Genomic DNA, 17,187 nt, shown 5'->3' with positions numbered 1-17,187 from the left:
ACACAGGTGGAAATAGCATTCATGTTCTTCAGTATTAGTCACACAGGACAAGCTTAATGGAGTAGCTCGAGTGGCAGGTATGTGTGAATGCCATGATCAGGGAAGCTGGGCACAGCTAGAAATCTACTCTCAATATGTCAGGACGGCTGTTCTGCAAGGCAAGTGTCCTGCTCTGGATTTCTGCTCACCTTCCTGATGAACCTCTCATTTGGGTGGTCTTTCCCCTGAGGCCCTCCTTCCCCAGCTACCTCACCACCAGTGGTGGCAACAGGGAAGCCTTACCTGCAGCCGCAGCGCTGCCAATGGCCTGTAGAGTTGAGCGGCCACTGCCTGTCCTTCGAATGGTGCTGCTACCCCCGTCTGAGTTCTGATTCTCAATCTTGTGCTCGACTCGGGCCAGCTCCTGGATCACCTCCTGGTAGCGCTCCACGAACATCAGTTCCCCTGAGCTGGGAGAGGACTTCAGGTCAAACATGAAGACCACCTGGTACAAGAGAGGGAGGAGCGTGGGTTGTGTGGGTCCACTGAGTTTGGGGATATCTAGAGATATGGGATCTTGCCTATCATTAAACTATGGCCCTAAAGCATCTGATTGTAGGTGCATGTTAGAAGAATAGGTCAACTACAGAAATAACTTACCCAAGCCAGCCAGAAAGACACCAAAGCCCTAGTAGAAAATTGGCAGATGTGGACAATTTCAAACAGAAAATACATATGACTAATACATAGATGAAAAATATCATCTCTTTCAGTAATCCAGGGAATTTAAGTCATAGTAATACCATTTTACATCTATCACAATGACAAAGTGTAAAAATAAACCCTCAGGGCCCAGCTGGCATGGCTCAGTGGTTAGCATTGACCTATGATCGATTCCTGGTCAGGGCACAGGCAGGGGATTGCAGGAGGCAGCTGATCAATGAAGCTCTCTCATTATTGATGTTTCTACTTCTTTCTCCCTCTCCCTTCCTCTCTCTGAAGTCAATTAAAAAAACACCAAAAACAAGCCCTCAGGGGGTGGTGGTAAAATGAACTGTCACAAACATTTTTGAAAAGCAATCTGGTAATACAGAAAGCTTTAAAAATGTTTATATTCTTTGACTCAGTAATTTTCATAAGAAACTTTCTTAAGGAAATAATTCAGAAGGCTTAATGTCTAAGGGTGATCATCTTGGCACTACTTATTACAACTATTACAAGGTTGAAAATAATCTAAATGTTGAGTAACAGGAGAATGGTCAAATGCAGCTACTTGATCAGACTATTGTAAGGTCATTTAATCAGTTACAAGGCAAATATTAAAAAGGCCTATATAAAGTTTTAAATTCAAAACAATCTTGGCTACATAAAAGTCACATATGTCTTAGAAAAATAATGGCAAAAAATATACTTTATGTTTAATATTGGTTCTGGACAATAGGGTTACAAGTAATATTATTTTCTTGTTAATGCCTTTGGTATTTACTTACAATACTTATGGCTTATTCTGTAGCCAGGTTTTTTAAAAATAAAGCTTTTATTTAAAAAAAAGAAAAAAGATCAAGGGCCCAGGGAAGGAAGTGGAAGTGAGGACGTTTAGAGGTAAAGCATCCAGGGAGCTCACAGTTGACTTCTTCCGGGTTTGGGTGTAAGAAAGGCTGGTGAGGGTCCCATCCTCCCTAGAGGGTCAAAATTATCATTATCTTTTTTTTTTTTTTAAATATATCTTTATTGATTTCAGAGAGAGGAAAGGAGAGGGAGAGAGAGAGATAAAAACATCAATGATGAGAGTCATTGATTGAGCCCGCAACCTGGGCATGTGCCCTGACCAGGAATTGAACCCCAATCGCCTGGATCCTAGGTTGACACTCAACCACTTAGCCACGCCCGGCCGGGTGAGAATTATCATTATCTTTAAGTATGGGACCTAGAATGACCAGAGGAGGCTAAGCAAAGATTCTCCTATCACTTAGATTTCTCCTGAATTGATTCTTCAACAACGAAACTTACATGAAAGAAAAATTCTGACCTACATGTTAAGGGGTGAGTACAGTGTAATAAATATACCAATGGAGTTTCAAAACTTAGAATGGTAGGTTTTTATGCTATTAAATTTAAACAATAGTAGAGGATCCTTATATACATATAGCTTATTCTGTAACCGGGTTTCTCACAGCTTGTACAGAATCCTCTTAACATTCCCATGAGGTAGGACAAGCAGGTATTAAATTTAACTCCAATTTTTTTTTAATATGTTTTAATGATTTCAGAGAGAGGGAGAGAGAGATAGAAACATCAACGATGAGAGAGAGTCACTGATTGGCTGCCTCTTGCACGTCTCCCATTGGGGATCAAGCCCACAATCCGGGCATGTGCCCCAACCAGGAATCAAATGGAGAACTCCTGGTTCATAGGTTGCTGCTCAACCACTGAGCCATGCCAGCTGGGCAACTCCAATTTTCAAGTGAGGACATAGAAGCTCAGGGAGAGTAAGTCTTTCTGATTTCTTCTTGCACTTTTCCCTAGACAACATGAGCGTTTTAGTTTGGTAGCCCCTATACTTGTATATTGAACTGGTATTCCATTTCTTATTAAATATTGCTGGCATCATGATTTTTAACTATGTAAAAACATGTACATGTTCAGAGAAGGCTTAGAAGGAAAGAAACAAAAATATTTCCACATTTTGAAATGTTGGGATTATAGCTGAATATTTTCTCTTGTTAAAACACTGTTTATGTTAAGAAAGCAAATCAATGATTCCACAGCTTAAACCTCCTCCTGCCTGGGTCTTGAAATCTGCAATGCTAAGGACTGGGCCTTATACATGGAAACTCTCTCCTATTTCTCCTGCTGGATGTGGCCCTGCAAATGCTCCCAAGTGGCTCTGGTTGCACATGTATCCAGCTCTACCTGAGGCCCAGTAGGTTCCAGACAGCTAGGGGCGGACTTTGTATTCTTTAATATGACAAGGTGAGTCCTAGGCTACTAACACCTGCTGCCCAGGTCCTTACCTGATGGGCTTCTGCAAAGTTCCCCCGGAGGATGCAGGATGCCAGTAGTGACTCAGGTGGGGAGAACATCATGGGGATGAGTGAACTTTGAGTTTGGGGCTGCAACCGACCACCCAAATCATTCCTTCCAGACACAGTGTTCAGACTTCCCTCTGTTGAGACACAAGAATGAGGGGGCCAAGGAAGCAATAGAAATTGAGGAAAAACTATACTGCTGTAACCTCCCACTAAACTCTTATGGCTTCATGTTTCTTTCTTTTTTTAATATATCTTATTGATTTCAGAGAGAGGAAGGGAGAGGGAGAGAGAGAAACATTAATGATGAGTCATTGATTAGCTGCCTCCTGTACACCACCTGCTGGGGATCGCGCCTGCAACCAGGGCATGTGCCCTGACAGGGAACTGATCCGGGATCTCCTGGATCCTAGGTCGATGCTCAACCACTGAGCTATGATGGCTGGACAAGTTTCTTTTTTTTAAAAGGTGTGTAATGAGTCTTGATTTTTTTCCCAATTGAAGGGCAAACCTATACTATCATCTTTGAATACAAGACATAAGTACCAAAAGAGGACATCTGTAATACTTTCAACAATAAAGAAAAAAAAGACTTAAGTATCATTCTTAGGTATTCACCTCTGTTTCTCTCTGCTGATGGGTAGCTCAATTGATAGTGAAACAGCCCTTTCCCTACTGAAATTTGTTTGGCCACCTACAGAACAAGTTTAGTTAACATTCATCATCACACATGGTTGCACATTTTTCTTTCTTGTGATAATAACTTTAAAAATCTACTCTTAGCAACTTTCAAATATACAATACAGTATTATTAACTATAGTCTCCATGCTGTATGTTACATCCCCAGGAACTATTTATCTTATAAATAAGAACTGCTCAGTCAGGTTTTTATGCCACGGTGTGTGGCAGCTCCATATCTGGCAAAGGTGCTTGAAGTTGGCAACATACCTGAAGTACTTGTGCTCAGCTCACTACTTGTACTTTCCAGGGATGGATTGGAACCTCTGTCCCGGAGATCTAGAGGCATTAGGAAGAAGGGAGAAAATCAACCATCAACTCCTTACAATGTAGAAAGTGAGAAATTGGCTTGAAAACCAAGATCTGGGTAATTAGAGTGAGGGGATAATGGGTAACTACTACACCTACTGCTTCTACAGCAAAAACACTAGTTTCTACAGAAGGGTGGGCCTAATATGGCACCAATGCTCACTGGGTCATAGCTTATACCAGTGGTTTCCAACCCGTGAGTCTCAGGGCCCCAGGGTTTCGAGTTACTTCTAGGGGTCATTGACCCCCGTCTGCTCACTAAGCACTGTCAGTATGCCAAAGGGAAAAAAAGTACAACTATTATGGCCAGAAAGTAGTAGGGTGTAAAAGATGCCAACATTTTCTGACATTGAAAAAGTTGTTCTCATACTTGCATAGGACCTGGTCTGCCAAGGACCACGGTGCTTACAGCCCTACAGGAAAAGCTTCTACTCGCTTTTCCCAGCGCATGGAGGTTCACTGTTTCCTAGCGTGGTCATTCAAGGGTAATACAGCCCTATGCAAGGGATTCTTCTAGGCTCACTGCTTGGAAAGGACACAGCTATAGGAAAGTTGGCTTGTGTATCCTTGGGGTAGACAGGGCAAGTGGAGGCTAGCTATGCCTTTTGACTCAAACCAGCTTAAGGGCCTTAGCCACTCAGCCTTGCAGTTTTCCAAGTTTCTCTCACAACATCCTCCACTCCACCCAGAACGCTCACTTTTCTCCTTGCTACTTAGCGAGAGTCGCCTCATTCTTCTGAGCGTGGCTCAAGAGTCATCTTCCATAAAACCTGTCTCCCTGACTTCTGTAGGCTATGCTGAGCACCCTTCTAAGACATATCTTCTATTTTCAAGCAGTGCCTCAGTGCAGTTTAAGTTTTTTATGGATACAGGTCAGTTTACCATCTGTGCAGGTAAATTATAAATCCTTCAGAGGCAAAGTCCTGATGTATGCCTCATTCATCTCCCTCAAGATACTTAGTATTGTTTAGCACATAGGAAACTCTTATGAATTCCCTGTTAATTATTTAAAAACCAGCACGAAAACCATAATGGAAATTTGATTATCTAAAAATGTAATACTCTTGTATAATGCTCCTGTATAAAATTACTTCAGAAAAATTCAAAGTCAAAAGAAAAAAATGGAGAAAAACTGTTAGCACATAATTACAGAACATTATCTATAATGTACAAAGAACTTCTTACAAGTCAATAAGATGAACCCAATAGAAAATATAGACCTTAGACATGAATAGGCAGCTCAGAAAACTATAAATGGCCAATAAATATATAAAAAGACATTCAACCTTAAACTAAAAACTAATATTAAAATAATGATACACATTTCTGCATTAATCACATTGGCAAAGATTTGAAAAAATCTGACTACTAGTTTTTAATGAATGTATGTGCAAATAGACACTCATATACATTTGGTGGGAATGTAAATTCATCCATTTTTTTTCTTTTAGGCAGTTTGGTAATATCTGTATTTTATATCCACATATCTTTGACCTTGCTGTTCTACTGCTAGGATCTTATCCTGTAGCTGTACTCACACAAGTATGCCCAGACATACCTGTAGGGTTGTTTACTGTAGCATTGCTTATAATAGTGAAAAAAAACCTGGAAACAATTTAAGTGTCCACAAAAGGGTACATATGACAATGGAATGTTCAGCAGCTTTTAAAATAAGTGAAAAAAGTAAGTCGTCAATATATAGTATGAAACATCTGTATATATAAAAAGGACACAGGTGAAAAAACAGTTACAGTTCTCAATGATACATCTGAATACATGAAATGATATATATACTTGTGCTATGTGGAAAATTCCAGGTGGAAACTATCAGCAAGGGTTACCTTGGGAGAGTGGGACTAGGATACACTTAGATCACGTTTGTTTGTTTGTTCGTTCGTTTGTGTGTTTGTTTGGACCATGGGCTTTATCTTAAAGAATATCAGACAAGTGGCCATATGCCACTTGCCTGGTGCAAGAGGAGGCATGAGGAGAGCTCATCAATTACCTGCCCGGCTCCTTCGAGTCCGACGACCCCGGCGGAGACTAGGGTGCCGTGGGGCAAGGGGCCGGTATCTTCGTGAAGGTTGCTCCTCTGAAACAGTAAACCCAATGGGTCACGCCACAAAGTGATCAATTTTGATTTGACACACCTCCTGGGGTAACAGGTAGGGGAAGATTTGGACTGGGCTCTGAGACACGGCTCTGACACTAGTTGCTATGGTGATATGCCTTAAGTTAAGGTGTGACTCCCATGCACTCCTCGCTCTCTCCCACATTCCTGGGGTTTTTCTCCCTCCTCACTTTCTGGACCCACTGGTTCTGCTACCTCCTCTCACCTGAGCCCTGGTTGCTTGTTACCACCTTGTATCTCCACTGAGCCTCAGAGAGAACCTTGGAAAAGCGGTGCAGGCGGCTCTGCAGTCCATTTCTGCTTCCGGAGCAGCTCTGGCCTTCGGGCAGCTTTGGCTCCTCAGGGGGGCTGTGCTGGCTGAGCACATCCAGCTGCTCCTGGAGAAGCCTGAGGAAGGCCCCTATTGCAAATTCATCAGCCAGAAAACCACTGATGCCACTTGTAAGGTGCTTTAGGTCCAAAAAGCTGTGCCCATGAGGCCCTGGGGAATGGTCTTTTGGCTCTGTCTTTGGACAGCTTGGAACTGTATAAGCAGGGCTCCTGGAGCCTCCCAGGGAACCCCGTTCTGACTTCCCTTCAGGCTGTGCTATGTGTCGAGGGCTCTCTGGTGGGGACCTCAAACCCAGAGGGCCCTTCCCCTCAACGTCATCCTCCTCAGCATAGTCCTCGGGCAGGTGAGGCTCTGGGTGAAGGTCGGCAGAAGTGATGAGGAGCAATGAGAAGATGTTTTCTAGAAGTTCCAGGCACAAAGAGTCAGGAATACGGCACAGATACTGCTGACACCTGGCCAGGTATGTTGAGAAGAGATATGAAGCACCTAAAGAAGCACGTATCAGAGAAGAGGGCAGAGAAAGAGCAGAAAGAAAGTGCAGACATTAGAAACATTGCTTGCCAGACTCAAACAATCTCACAACTTCAACTCATTTGTTTTCATGACTACGGGGAATTACAGTTACAGTCAGGAGAACAAGACTCTTCAGCAACCTCTGTTCATGATTTGCAGAAAGATTTTGCTACCTTAATTAGAAGTACAGCTCACTGAATGCTTGCTATTTTGTTTCTGTTTTTTAAATATTACATTGTTCCTCACCTATGACAAGCACTCCAGCATACAGGCTCCTTACTCCTCCATTCTGTTTTCACTCACTGTTACACTAAAGGGGATCAAGGGCTACCTAGATCCCTTAAGAAATATTCACTGGCCTGACCAGGCGTGGCTCAGCAGTTGAGCATCGACCTAGGATCCAGGTAGATCGTGGTTCGATTCCCAGTCAGGGCACATGCCTGGGTTGCGGGCTCGATCCCCAGTTGGGGGCATGCAGGAGGCAGCTGATCAATGACTCTCTCATCATTGATGTTTCTATCTCTCTCTCCCTTCCTCTCTCTGAAATCAATAAAGATATTAAAAAAAAAATTAAAAAAAGAAGAAGTGTTCACTGGTCAAAAATGACCATGCTCAGAGGTAAAGGTTTATTCCAAAGCTACAAGGGAGAGAGACTGACTGGCAGTCATACAAAGCAAGTTAAAAAATTGTAAGTTATTAAGAAAAATGAGAGAGGATAGGAAATGGGTTCTTTCACACTTCAGCTGTGATCTATGACATTGATTTAGAGGCTGCATTTAAAAAAAAGAAATACAACAGAAAAATAATGAAGAAGGTGCTCTGTTTGGAAGGGTGAGTATATTGTTTACTAAAATTTATTTCAGTTTATATATCACTTATCTACACATGTACAAATACATATGTAAACACACAAATTATATACATAGGTGCAAACTAGAGTGAGATGTGAAATGCTATTTTTATTATTGATTATAGAGGGGAAAAAAGCATTTGGAAAACACCGTACTAGGTGATCAGACTCCATTAGAACTTAGGCAAATCACTTGTTTTCTCCATGTCTCTGATTAATGAAGGCTGATAAATGGATAAAATTATTCCTGGGTGTAATAAAACCAAGGGCTACCTCCTCAATCTGGTGAAAAAGGGTTACCACATAAAGAACTCTCTGGAACAGATTGTTACCAGCTTATATCAGGGATAGGGGGTGCTGTACCTGAGGAGGAGGCAGAATCATTCACTGGCTCTGCAGCCATGGCCGGGTCCTCAGAGGGACTGTCCTTGCATTCCTGGCACTGGCTGTGCTGGTGTGAGTTCACACAGAGGGCATAGATGGCATACTTCATGGCACAGAAGCTCTGGTAGAGTGTCAGGTTCTGACACTGGCTCAGGTGCTCGGGGCCTGGGGCACCAGCTGAATCTGAATGGTAGAGAGGAACAGGCAGAACTTCAGAGCTGGTTCTTTCAGGTATGGCTGCAAGTATGGCTGGAGCAGAGATGCTGCATTGCTCTCTCCTTTCTGTCAGCTTGATCTGTGTCCCTCCCAGGCCTTTTCCTCCACGCAACATCAGCTTTCAGGTCCCCCCATTTCCTTTTCCCCACCACCCTCCCTTCTACATGTCTGTTTGACACAACCCTCATGGCTATCTAACAAGTCTTTTCCTTATATTTCTTAAAATCTTTTTTTTCCTTTTTTTTAAACAAGTTAAAGTAAATGCTTAGAGGAGGGTAGAGGGGGAATTTAAAAGAGAAAAAAAAAGTTTACTCTACCTAGGGCCGCATTATCCAAGAGGAGGAAAACACGAACTCTGCTGAAATTCCTTGTACTTGTTTAATAATTTATAATTTCTCATTTTAAAAAATTGAACTTGAGGAGAAAGAGAGGGCACCATAATAGTTTAGGGTCTCAAAACATCTTAATCTGCCTTTAATTCTTTTCATAGTATAAGTACAACCTTCTCAAAAAAAAGACATTAAATGTAGAAAAGCAAAAAAGAAGAAAATATCACCCATGATCCTACCAGCTAAACACAACCATTAACAATGTGTTTTTACCCTTTTGATAGTTTTGCATATACACGTGTGTGAATGTCGAGTATAACAACATCTTCATTTTCCTCCTACTTCATTTCCTACTTAATTTTCCTCCTTCTTAAAAATCCATTATAGTGTAAGTGTTTGATTATGCTTCTTCATAAAGTAAATTTCTGCAGTTCCCCTGAGGCAAATTCCTGCAGGGCAGGGCACTGCAGTAGTTAGGAATGCTTTGCTGCTATGATGGCGCAATAACCCTGTACGTGTAGGCTTCCTAGTGATTACTTCTAGGCAGCTCAGCTTTGCCAAGGTCAGGGTAAGAACCAGAAAGAGATCAATGTTGTTCCATGCCCCTGGACTCTAAGTGGCATTATCGCCCAAGGCCAGGACTTGCAAGCACTTGCATAACCCTGAGGGTGAGCGGATCCTTAAATTTTGTTCCCCAGATGCCTCTCTTGCCTCACCCTAGTCCCAGTCCTACTATTGCTCCTTTTACCTTTTCCAAGTTCTCAGTGTGTCCTGGTGGGTCACTAAGAGTGAGATTTAAAATACTTCTTTGCAAGTCTTTTGTACTTATATGTAGAAAACAGAGAGTTCCAGTTCCTTTAGGAAATCTGTTAAATAAGTTGCCTACCTTCCCACAAAAAAAATGTAGAATGTAGTGACACTCATATTCCAATTAGTGGTAGGTCCTTTCTCAAAGTCAGTCTAAGCGATATCCAGGCTGAGCAACATCTACTGCCATATGGGAAGGTTTGTTTCTCTCAAAGCAAAGTGTTCTAGGCTTGTGTGGCAGGTTGTGACTGCACTATAATATTTTTTGAGAGCAAAAGAGCTTGTTAGTGGGGACCTTAATTTTAAGCAAAGATCTAAGGTTAAAACAAGGCTTTGCTATTGTTTCAGGCAAGTTTTTCTTCTATACCGCTTTATCTGTTCAATAGAGTATGAAGGAGATATGGGAAAGAAAGAGGGTAGACACAAAGTGTGCTGTGAGAAAGCTTATGAAGAAAGGAGAGACTCGCCAATAATTTGCATAAATATTGCCAGAGACGGCGCTGTGAATTCAGAGGGCAGTTCCTGATTCTGTCTCATTGGCATGAGGATATGCTAGTGGTTCTTGAGATGGTTCCGTGAGGACAAGGGTTCCTATGGGACTGTTCTCAATAGGATTCCCTAAACCTCATCAAGAAAGGGGAGGCACGTACCTACATCCTATGATCTCACTGGGGCAAACAGCCGTAATTTAGAGGGCACCTGCTAGCCCACCAATTTTGACAGATTACACCCAGTTAAATCTTGTGCTGAAAGGAACTTGGGCAAGATTGTCCTAAGAGGAAACCTTGCCCAAGTGACTCCATCACCAACTTACCATGCTCTTGCTGGGGGTCCTTGGCTGGCACCTTCTGTAAGAGCTTGAGAACATCTTCCTCCTTGAGGGCTGGAAGGTTTGTGAGGTGATGGAGAGAGTAGAGCACTGAGTGGCTGTCTCCACCATGTAAATGACACAAGAGATCTCTCTTTGGTATGGGGCTGCTGAAAGGGAAAGACAGAAGATGGAAGGAGAGGCAGTTTATATAATGGCTCTGAGAAAGACCAATCTCCATTCCCTCTAGCTCTTGCTCTCTGGCCCATGACACCACAGGTTTCGCTTCCCCAAGCGCTAAATTTTAGTGGTTCTGGGATGCAGCAGAGCATTTATTTACACTCTGGGAAGTACATCCATTAAGTCAGCTCTACTTGTCTAGAAAGGACCTAGAAAGGGCCTTGTGGTCAGCAGGGTCTAGAAAAAGCCTGCAGATTAAGCATCCGAATTTCTGTGCTCTTCCCAGCTCAGAAGGGACACAACATCTCTGCTTTCCTTTGAGTAATGGCCTCTCGCTACTTCCCACTCTGCCTACTCTATTTCAGGAAGTGCTGGGGAGACGGATGAACAAAACAGGAACCCAGGCCTAGGGAAGATCTGAGGCTAAGTTATCAGGGAAACGAGGCTCAACCACAGTTCAACATGCAGTCACTGAATAAAGTGTGACCCAGGATAACTCATGGCCAAGAATGTGGACCCCATTTACTGTGTCACTTTGGGCACGCCCACCTTTAAAATCAGGGTAATATTGGTATCTGCCTCATAGGGTTATTGTGAAGCTTAAGTGAAATCATCCACGTAAAGAGCTTGGAGCAATGCTTCACATATAGTAAGTGCTCAGGAAATGTGAGTTATTGTTCTTTGTCATTGTCACCCTTAAATTACCCTCTCGTTATAATCTTATGGCTGTGGTGAAGAAAACTATTCCTTATGTTTCTTTCCTTGTTTAATAGTTGGAATAATTATTAGTTGCTGGTCAACACTATCAACACAAAACATTTATGTGGAAGATGTCTTGAAATGGTCACATGCACAGAACATGGGGGCAAGTGTGCCCGATGGTGGGAAGGGAGCTGGCTGCACAGGGCTGTACCTGCTCTGCTGTACACACCACTCCAGGACCTCCAGGTGAGCCCACAGCCCATCACAGGCATCCCTGAGGAGCTTGTCACCACCTTGGTCCTGTATTGACATAGAAGGAAGAGACGGTGACTCAGGCATCTGGGGTCAGAGACTGTCATGAACTTCAGGACCTTGCATTCTGCCTCAGCCCAAAGTCCCATAGCGCTCACTTCTGAGCAGCTCAGGCTGCAGAGAAAGTTACCTGGGTCCTGTGGAGTGTCTGTAGCAACCTCTTAGCTGATGCTAGGCTCTGGCAGTGTGTCCAGCCCAGGAGCACAAGCAGTCGACTGAGAGGCCTGAATTCTCTGTCTAGCAGGCGGCCAAGACTTGGGAAATCTTCCTCTTTCAGCAGTGTTAGTGCTGTCACCTGTAAGTCAGAGGAGGCTGCTATAGGCACTATGTGGATTTGCTGCTCATTAGGGAAAGAGATTTCTGACAATGGCAGAAGAGGCCAGTTGAGTAAAAAAGGTCCACAAAAAACAGACTATAAGCTCTTTGAAGGCAGGAACTGACTTCTACTGTGACCCCAGCCCCTAGCACAGTACAGGGCACATAGGATGAGGTTAATAAATATCTGTTGAATTAAACTGAAGCTCAGTTGCAAGCTGGAAGAAGTTTAGAGTAATTAAATTTCTGTCAGCTAGACAAGATATTGCTGCCACTGTCTTTTTTTTCTTTTTTAAAAATATATCTTTATTGATTTCAGAGAGAGGAAAGGAGAGGGAGAGAGAGAGAGAAACATCAATGATGAGAGGGTCATTGATCAAGCCTGCAACAGGGCATGGGCCCTGACCGGGAATCGAACCCTGATCGCCTGGATCCTAGGTCAATGCTCAACTGCTGAGCCACGCCTGGCCGGGCATGTCTTTTTTTTCTTACACCCTCCAGAAAGTTGATAAGTATGCAACATTTTAGTTCCTTTCAAAGGACTGATAATAAAATGACCGCAGTTCCAATTATGAATCATACTCATTCTTGAAGACTTAGGCTTCACCACTAATTAGACTGCTCTGTGTTGGATAAATGAGTGGGAGAGAAACGAGGAAGGAAAAAGCCTGTAGAGAGGCCCTGGGTACTTCTGCAATGGAAAATAGTTACGTCTGACCTACCAGGACCTGCTCGAGAAAGTGCTTGCTGCTGCTCAGGCAGTGGAAATAGGCCAATTTCCAAGCCTTGGCCGGGTCAGGATCGGAGAACAAGGCTAGCATGGCCCGCTCGGGATCCAGATGATCCGGTGAAACTGAAAATCAAACCAGAAGGGTTACTGGGGAGATGGAGCTCTTCTTTCCTAAGCTAAAGCCCATTTGAAAAGCCAACTATTAGAGTTCACTCTTAAAAACTTAAACCAGGTTTCTTATACTTCTGTATCAAAGACTCTTTCCTTCTTTCAACAGCTTCTGAAAAGCTCTTTGCTGTTATTGCTATTACTTTATTTTTTCCCCACCACTCCATCTTAGGCTACAAAATCTGTGCTTTTACAAAAGAACATTTCCCCCTTTTTTGCTTCATCTTTCCTATTAGACTTCCTGAGCATTATGAAAGGCCCCAACCTGGAGGAACTACAGAGAGATTGGCTGTAGTGGGATTACCAGCACACCCAAAGCAGGAAAGGGAACATACCTTTTCCTGATGATGAGGCCTTTGGTGGCTTCTCTGTGGCCTTCTCTGCATAGGTGTGGCCATACAGGGATACCAGGCCAAGTCCAGCCTTGTGCAGCAGGCAGCTGAGCAGCCGCTCCTCCTGCAGGGGACTCTCCTCAGTCCTGCAGGCCTCCAGTAGTTCCTCACACAGGAGACGTAACTCAGCCCTGAGAGGCTCTGCAGGGCAATGCAGTGTCCGCAGGGCTCCATAGATGGCATCGACTCCCCCAGGGGACCTGGTGGTAGGATCCTGCAAAGCTCGCAGTGTCTTTCGAATGAGGTCCACCAGTGCCTTCTGCAGAGGCCCGTCACAGGTGCGAGTGCCATCGTCTTCTCTAAGCAGAAGCTCCAGCAGGGCCTGCGCTGGCTCCGGAGCCTGGCTCAGAAGATTCAATAGCACAGAGATAGCTTCTGAGCTGAGCCGAAGAGTCCAGCTCTCCGGCCTTCGATTTCCGTCAAGCACAGGGTCTACAGTGTCTTGTGATAAAGCCTCATACAGCTCCTAAATAGAGATGGAGAGAGGGACTTATGGTGAGCATGACTAGAATGTTATCACCTATATGCCTTTATGTTTTCCTCTTTTCAGCACATATATGTGTGTGTGTATAACAGTAGCAAACACTTCTGTAGTGATGACTGTGTGCCAGACCCTTTACACAAAAAAATCAAATCAATCCTTACAACAACCTTAGATAACTACTGTTATCTCTGTTTTACAAATGAGGAGATTGAGGCAAAGAAATGAACTTAGTTGCCCAAGGCCTCCATGCTCAAGCCTGTCCTCCTTACTGCCTCCAAAATGTGCAGTCAATCTAAAGGGACTGCAAACTCATAGACCAAGCAGGTAACAAATGGGCATATGACATTATGCCCAATTCAAGGCATTTAAATTCAAATTTTAAAAGAACATTATGTGCACTGGCCAGTGTGGCTAAGTTGGTTGGAGTGTTGTCCTGTATACCAAAAGGTTGTGGGTTCGATTCCTGGTCAGGGCACATACCCAGGCTGTGGGTTCAATCCCAGTCAGAGTGCGTACTGAAGGCAACTAATCTATATGTTTCTCTTTCACATTGATGTTTCTCTCTCCCTCTCCCTGCCTCTCTCTCTAAAATCAGTTAAAAAAATAAAAATAAAATAATAAAAAAAGAACATTACACACCAGTTTTTAACCCTTGATCTAAATCTTAGCCCATTCCTTATCCCTCTATAAAACCTTCCCCAATACCTCCAACCCACACAACTGTTCCTTTTTATTGGGCTTTCAATGTACTCACAATTAGTACCGTATGGTTTATAATTGTTTCATGTGCCTATTAGTCACTCCTCCCTGACCAGACTAAGCCCCTAAAGGCAAGATTTGTTTGTAGCCTATAATTTGTTTGCAGGGTGGGGGCTGAGGGAGAAAAGGGGGTGCTTCAGTACCATGCCTATGGATGGTGCTCAGAGATGCTTCTTCATTAACTGTCTCCAAGATGGTCACAGAACCATGAATCCTTGCCTTCATATAAGTGAAAGTACCACCCTTAAATCCTACGGCCAATATGTCTTTATTAGCTGATGGCAGAGTGATGAAGAAAATTAGTACTGAACCTCAGAGCATACCTCAGGCACTTAAGTATAGATCTAGTTAAGACTTAGTTTAGCCCTGGTTGGGTAGCTCAGTTGGTTAGAGCATTGTCCTGATACGCCAAGATTGTGGGTTTGATCCCTGGTCAGGGCATATATAAGGATCAACCAATGAGTGTGTAAATAAGTGGAGCAACAAACTGCTCTCTCTCTCTCTCTTTCTCTCTCTCTCTCTTTCTCGTCTTTCTAAAATCAATCAATAAAAATTAAAATAATAATAATAAAAAAGACAATTCAAAAAAGTTTGAATCTGGCCCCAGAAGGTTGTTGTGAGGATTAACTCTAACACAGTCAGTGTAGCTGCTTCGGCAGAGGTATTCAACAAATACCAGTTTCTGTCTCCCTTCACATCCCTACCATGTACTGGTGAAAAATGCAAACACCTAGTTTAAATCCGAGTTATGTATCCCTTTTACACGATATGGAAAAAACTTTAATCCACAGCTCTGCTTAGTACTTCTGGACAATCTACCTCCAAGAATTCTAAAATCAGGTAAGTGTAGCCTAATTCTAAAGTCCCCTCAGAGGGGCCTCTATCTAGCCTGGTCTTGCCTGAGAACAGAGCACAGCCAATCTATAGGGGACCTATCTCTACTGGGTCCCTGGAAGCTGAACTAGTTGAGTAACTGTGACCCCAGGCACATGGCTCCAGAGCCCTCTCACCTTGAGGATGTCCTCTGGAATGTTACCTTGAAGGTCTTCTAACAATAAAAGAAACTCCAGCTTTTTCCGGAAAACAGATGGGAGTAACTTCTAGAAAAATCACAAGAAGAAAGCACAGATTAGGCATATGCTTTAGTTAATAAATTGTAAGTAAATATTTCTCTCCAGTTACTACAAAAAATTTTTTTACTGCAAAGAAAATTTTATTTTATATATCGCTAGCCATGAATTTCTGTCATTAGTTATTATATAAATGCTGCTTTGTGCCATTAACCAAATGGCATGATCATTTTCTGTCCACAATTCACTTTGTATTTACAGAATTTTCATGATTTACATATATACATCAATGAAGGTTTAACACTGAGATGCAATCTAGCACCCATAATATCTGATGCTTTGCAGATATCATGTAGAAGAGATGTATTTTTATTCACCTTTTCATTTGAGTCAGTTTATGTAAAAAATAAATCAATGTCTTAGATTCTAAGTTTCTAAAGGAGTTTCTCCAATGTACTCATAGATACGGTTAAACAGTAAGACTGTCAGAAACAACTTCAATGTCCACATCTTCTTGTAGTTTCTGTACCACTTGTCTTCTAGCTGCTTTCCTTTGCATGTAAAAGTGGCCCGGAGGAGATGAATGTTTTGCTTGACTTCTTTGATGTCCTGACCTTTCTGCGGTTCTTTTTTTCTTCAACCTGTTCATTATAAATTTAGCCTGATGCTTCTGTTTGATCTCTTCAACTCTCTCATTGCATCAGTAGTTTTATTTCACAGCTCTCACTAGTATTTGTCAGGTTCATTTCTACATTTTAAAAATTCAAATGAATTACCCACTGTAAGCTCTTTACCAGCTGCTTTACGGAATGCCTTAGTCCACCCGACTTTGTGAGGTTTGAGCTTCTTTTTAAAGCTTTTATGATGCTGGATTTACAGAACCTGAACACCTTGCGATTGTTGCGAACATCATTCCTGGCTGGGGTATGTGAGCCCAAAAGGGAAATAACACTTCTTGATCTCTCCAGTTGTTCTTATTTCTGCTGTTTCTCTAAGATAACCACTGAATTCCTAGGAATGTTTTGAGATACTTTTCTTTAGAAACAAAACCAGTTAAACTTGGATGCATACCCCTCTTAAGTGTTAACACTAAATCTCACACTGGTCAGCCTCAAATTTTAAGGTTTGTTCATTTCACGTGACATTTTCTATCACTTGAAGTCTTTCCCCAAGACTTCCTGTTGCAGAGACTAAAATACCCAGTATGAGTAACCCTGGGAGGGTGTGGACCACACTGCCCTCTTTCGGTCCAAAGCCTTGATTTTGTATTTATCATATGTTGGAAAACATACATAAACAGGAAGGGTCTAATATTTATTTAACACTTATTATGTGCCAGGTACTGTGTGCTATATTTTCACATATTTTTTAAAAATCGCATTTAATCTCTAAATCAAACAAACCTGTGGCATAAGTAGGTATTTTTAAAAGTAATCTTTGCTGAAGATGGAATTGTTTGGAAGTATTTTCCAATTATTTCAAGCATGGAAAGGAAAAAGTGGCCCCAGTGTTTGTCAATGAGACGCCATCAGAGAAGACTAATGTATACAGGATGAGAAAGTCTGTGCCTCTCTCTGTACCTGCTTGTTTTGCAATTACTTCCCTTCACCTGGTTCTTAGAACTAAAATTATAGTCTCTCTTTCTCCAGA

General features: G+C 42.5%; 1 protein-coding gene across 2 annotated transcripts in view; it reads right to left on the bottom strand.

Annotated features, from left to right (window-relative positions):
• The window catches only part of ZFYVE26 (zinc finger FYVE-type containing 26), a 60,484-nt gene that overhangs the window by 38,253 nt on the left and 5,044 nt on the right, over positions 1–17,187 (bottom strand). For both annotated transcript variants that reach the window (XM_016223844.2, XM_087819693.1), the window contains 12 exons: positions 15,478–15,567; positions 13,168–13,690; positions 12,657–12,787; positions 11,750–11,914; positions 11,519–11,607; positions 10,432–10,595; positions 8,245–8,448; positions 6,393–7,004; positions 6,062–6,148; positions 3,958–4,026; positions 2,994–3,145; positions 283–484 (listed from right to left, as the gene is read on the bottom strand). In XM_016223844.2, the coding sequence (XP_016079330.2) occupies positions 283–484; positions 2,994–3,145; positions 3,958–4,026; positions 6,062–6,148; positions 6,393–7,004; positions 8,245–8,448; positions 10,432–10,595; positions 11,519–11,607; positions 11,750–11,914; positions 12,657–12,787; positions 13,168–13,690; positions 15,478–15,567 (2,488 nt within the window). The remainder of the gene's footprint in view (positions 1–282; positions 485–2,993; positions 3,146–3,957; positions 4,027–6,061; positions 6,149–6,392; positions 7,005–8,244; positions 8,449–10,431; positions 10,596–11,518; positions 11,608–11,749; positions 11,915–12,656; positions 12,788–13,167; positions 13,691–15,477; positions 15,568–17,187) is intronic.

This window comes from Miniopterus natalensis, chromosome 1 (genome assembly GCF_054644295.1).
Source record: "Miniopterus natalensis isolate mMinNat1 chromosome 1, mMinNat1.hap1, whole genome shotgun sequence".
NCBI lineage: Eukaryota > Metazoa > Chordata > Mammalia > Chiroptera > Miniopteridae > Miniopterus > Miniopterus natalensis.
Note: the sequence above shows the minus strand (reverse complement) of the source record. Positions and strands in the feature narration are given on the sequence as shown.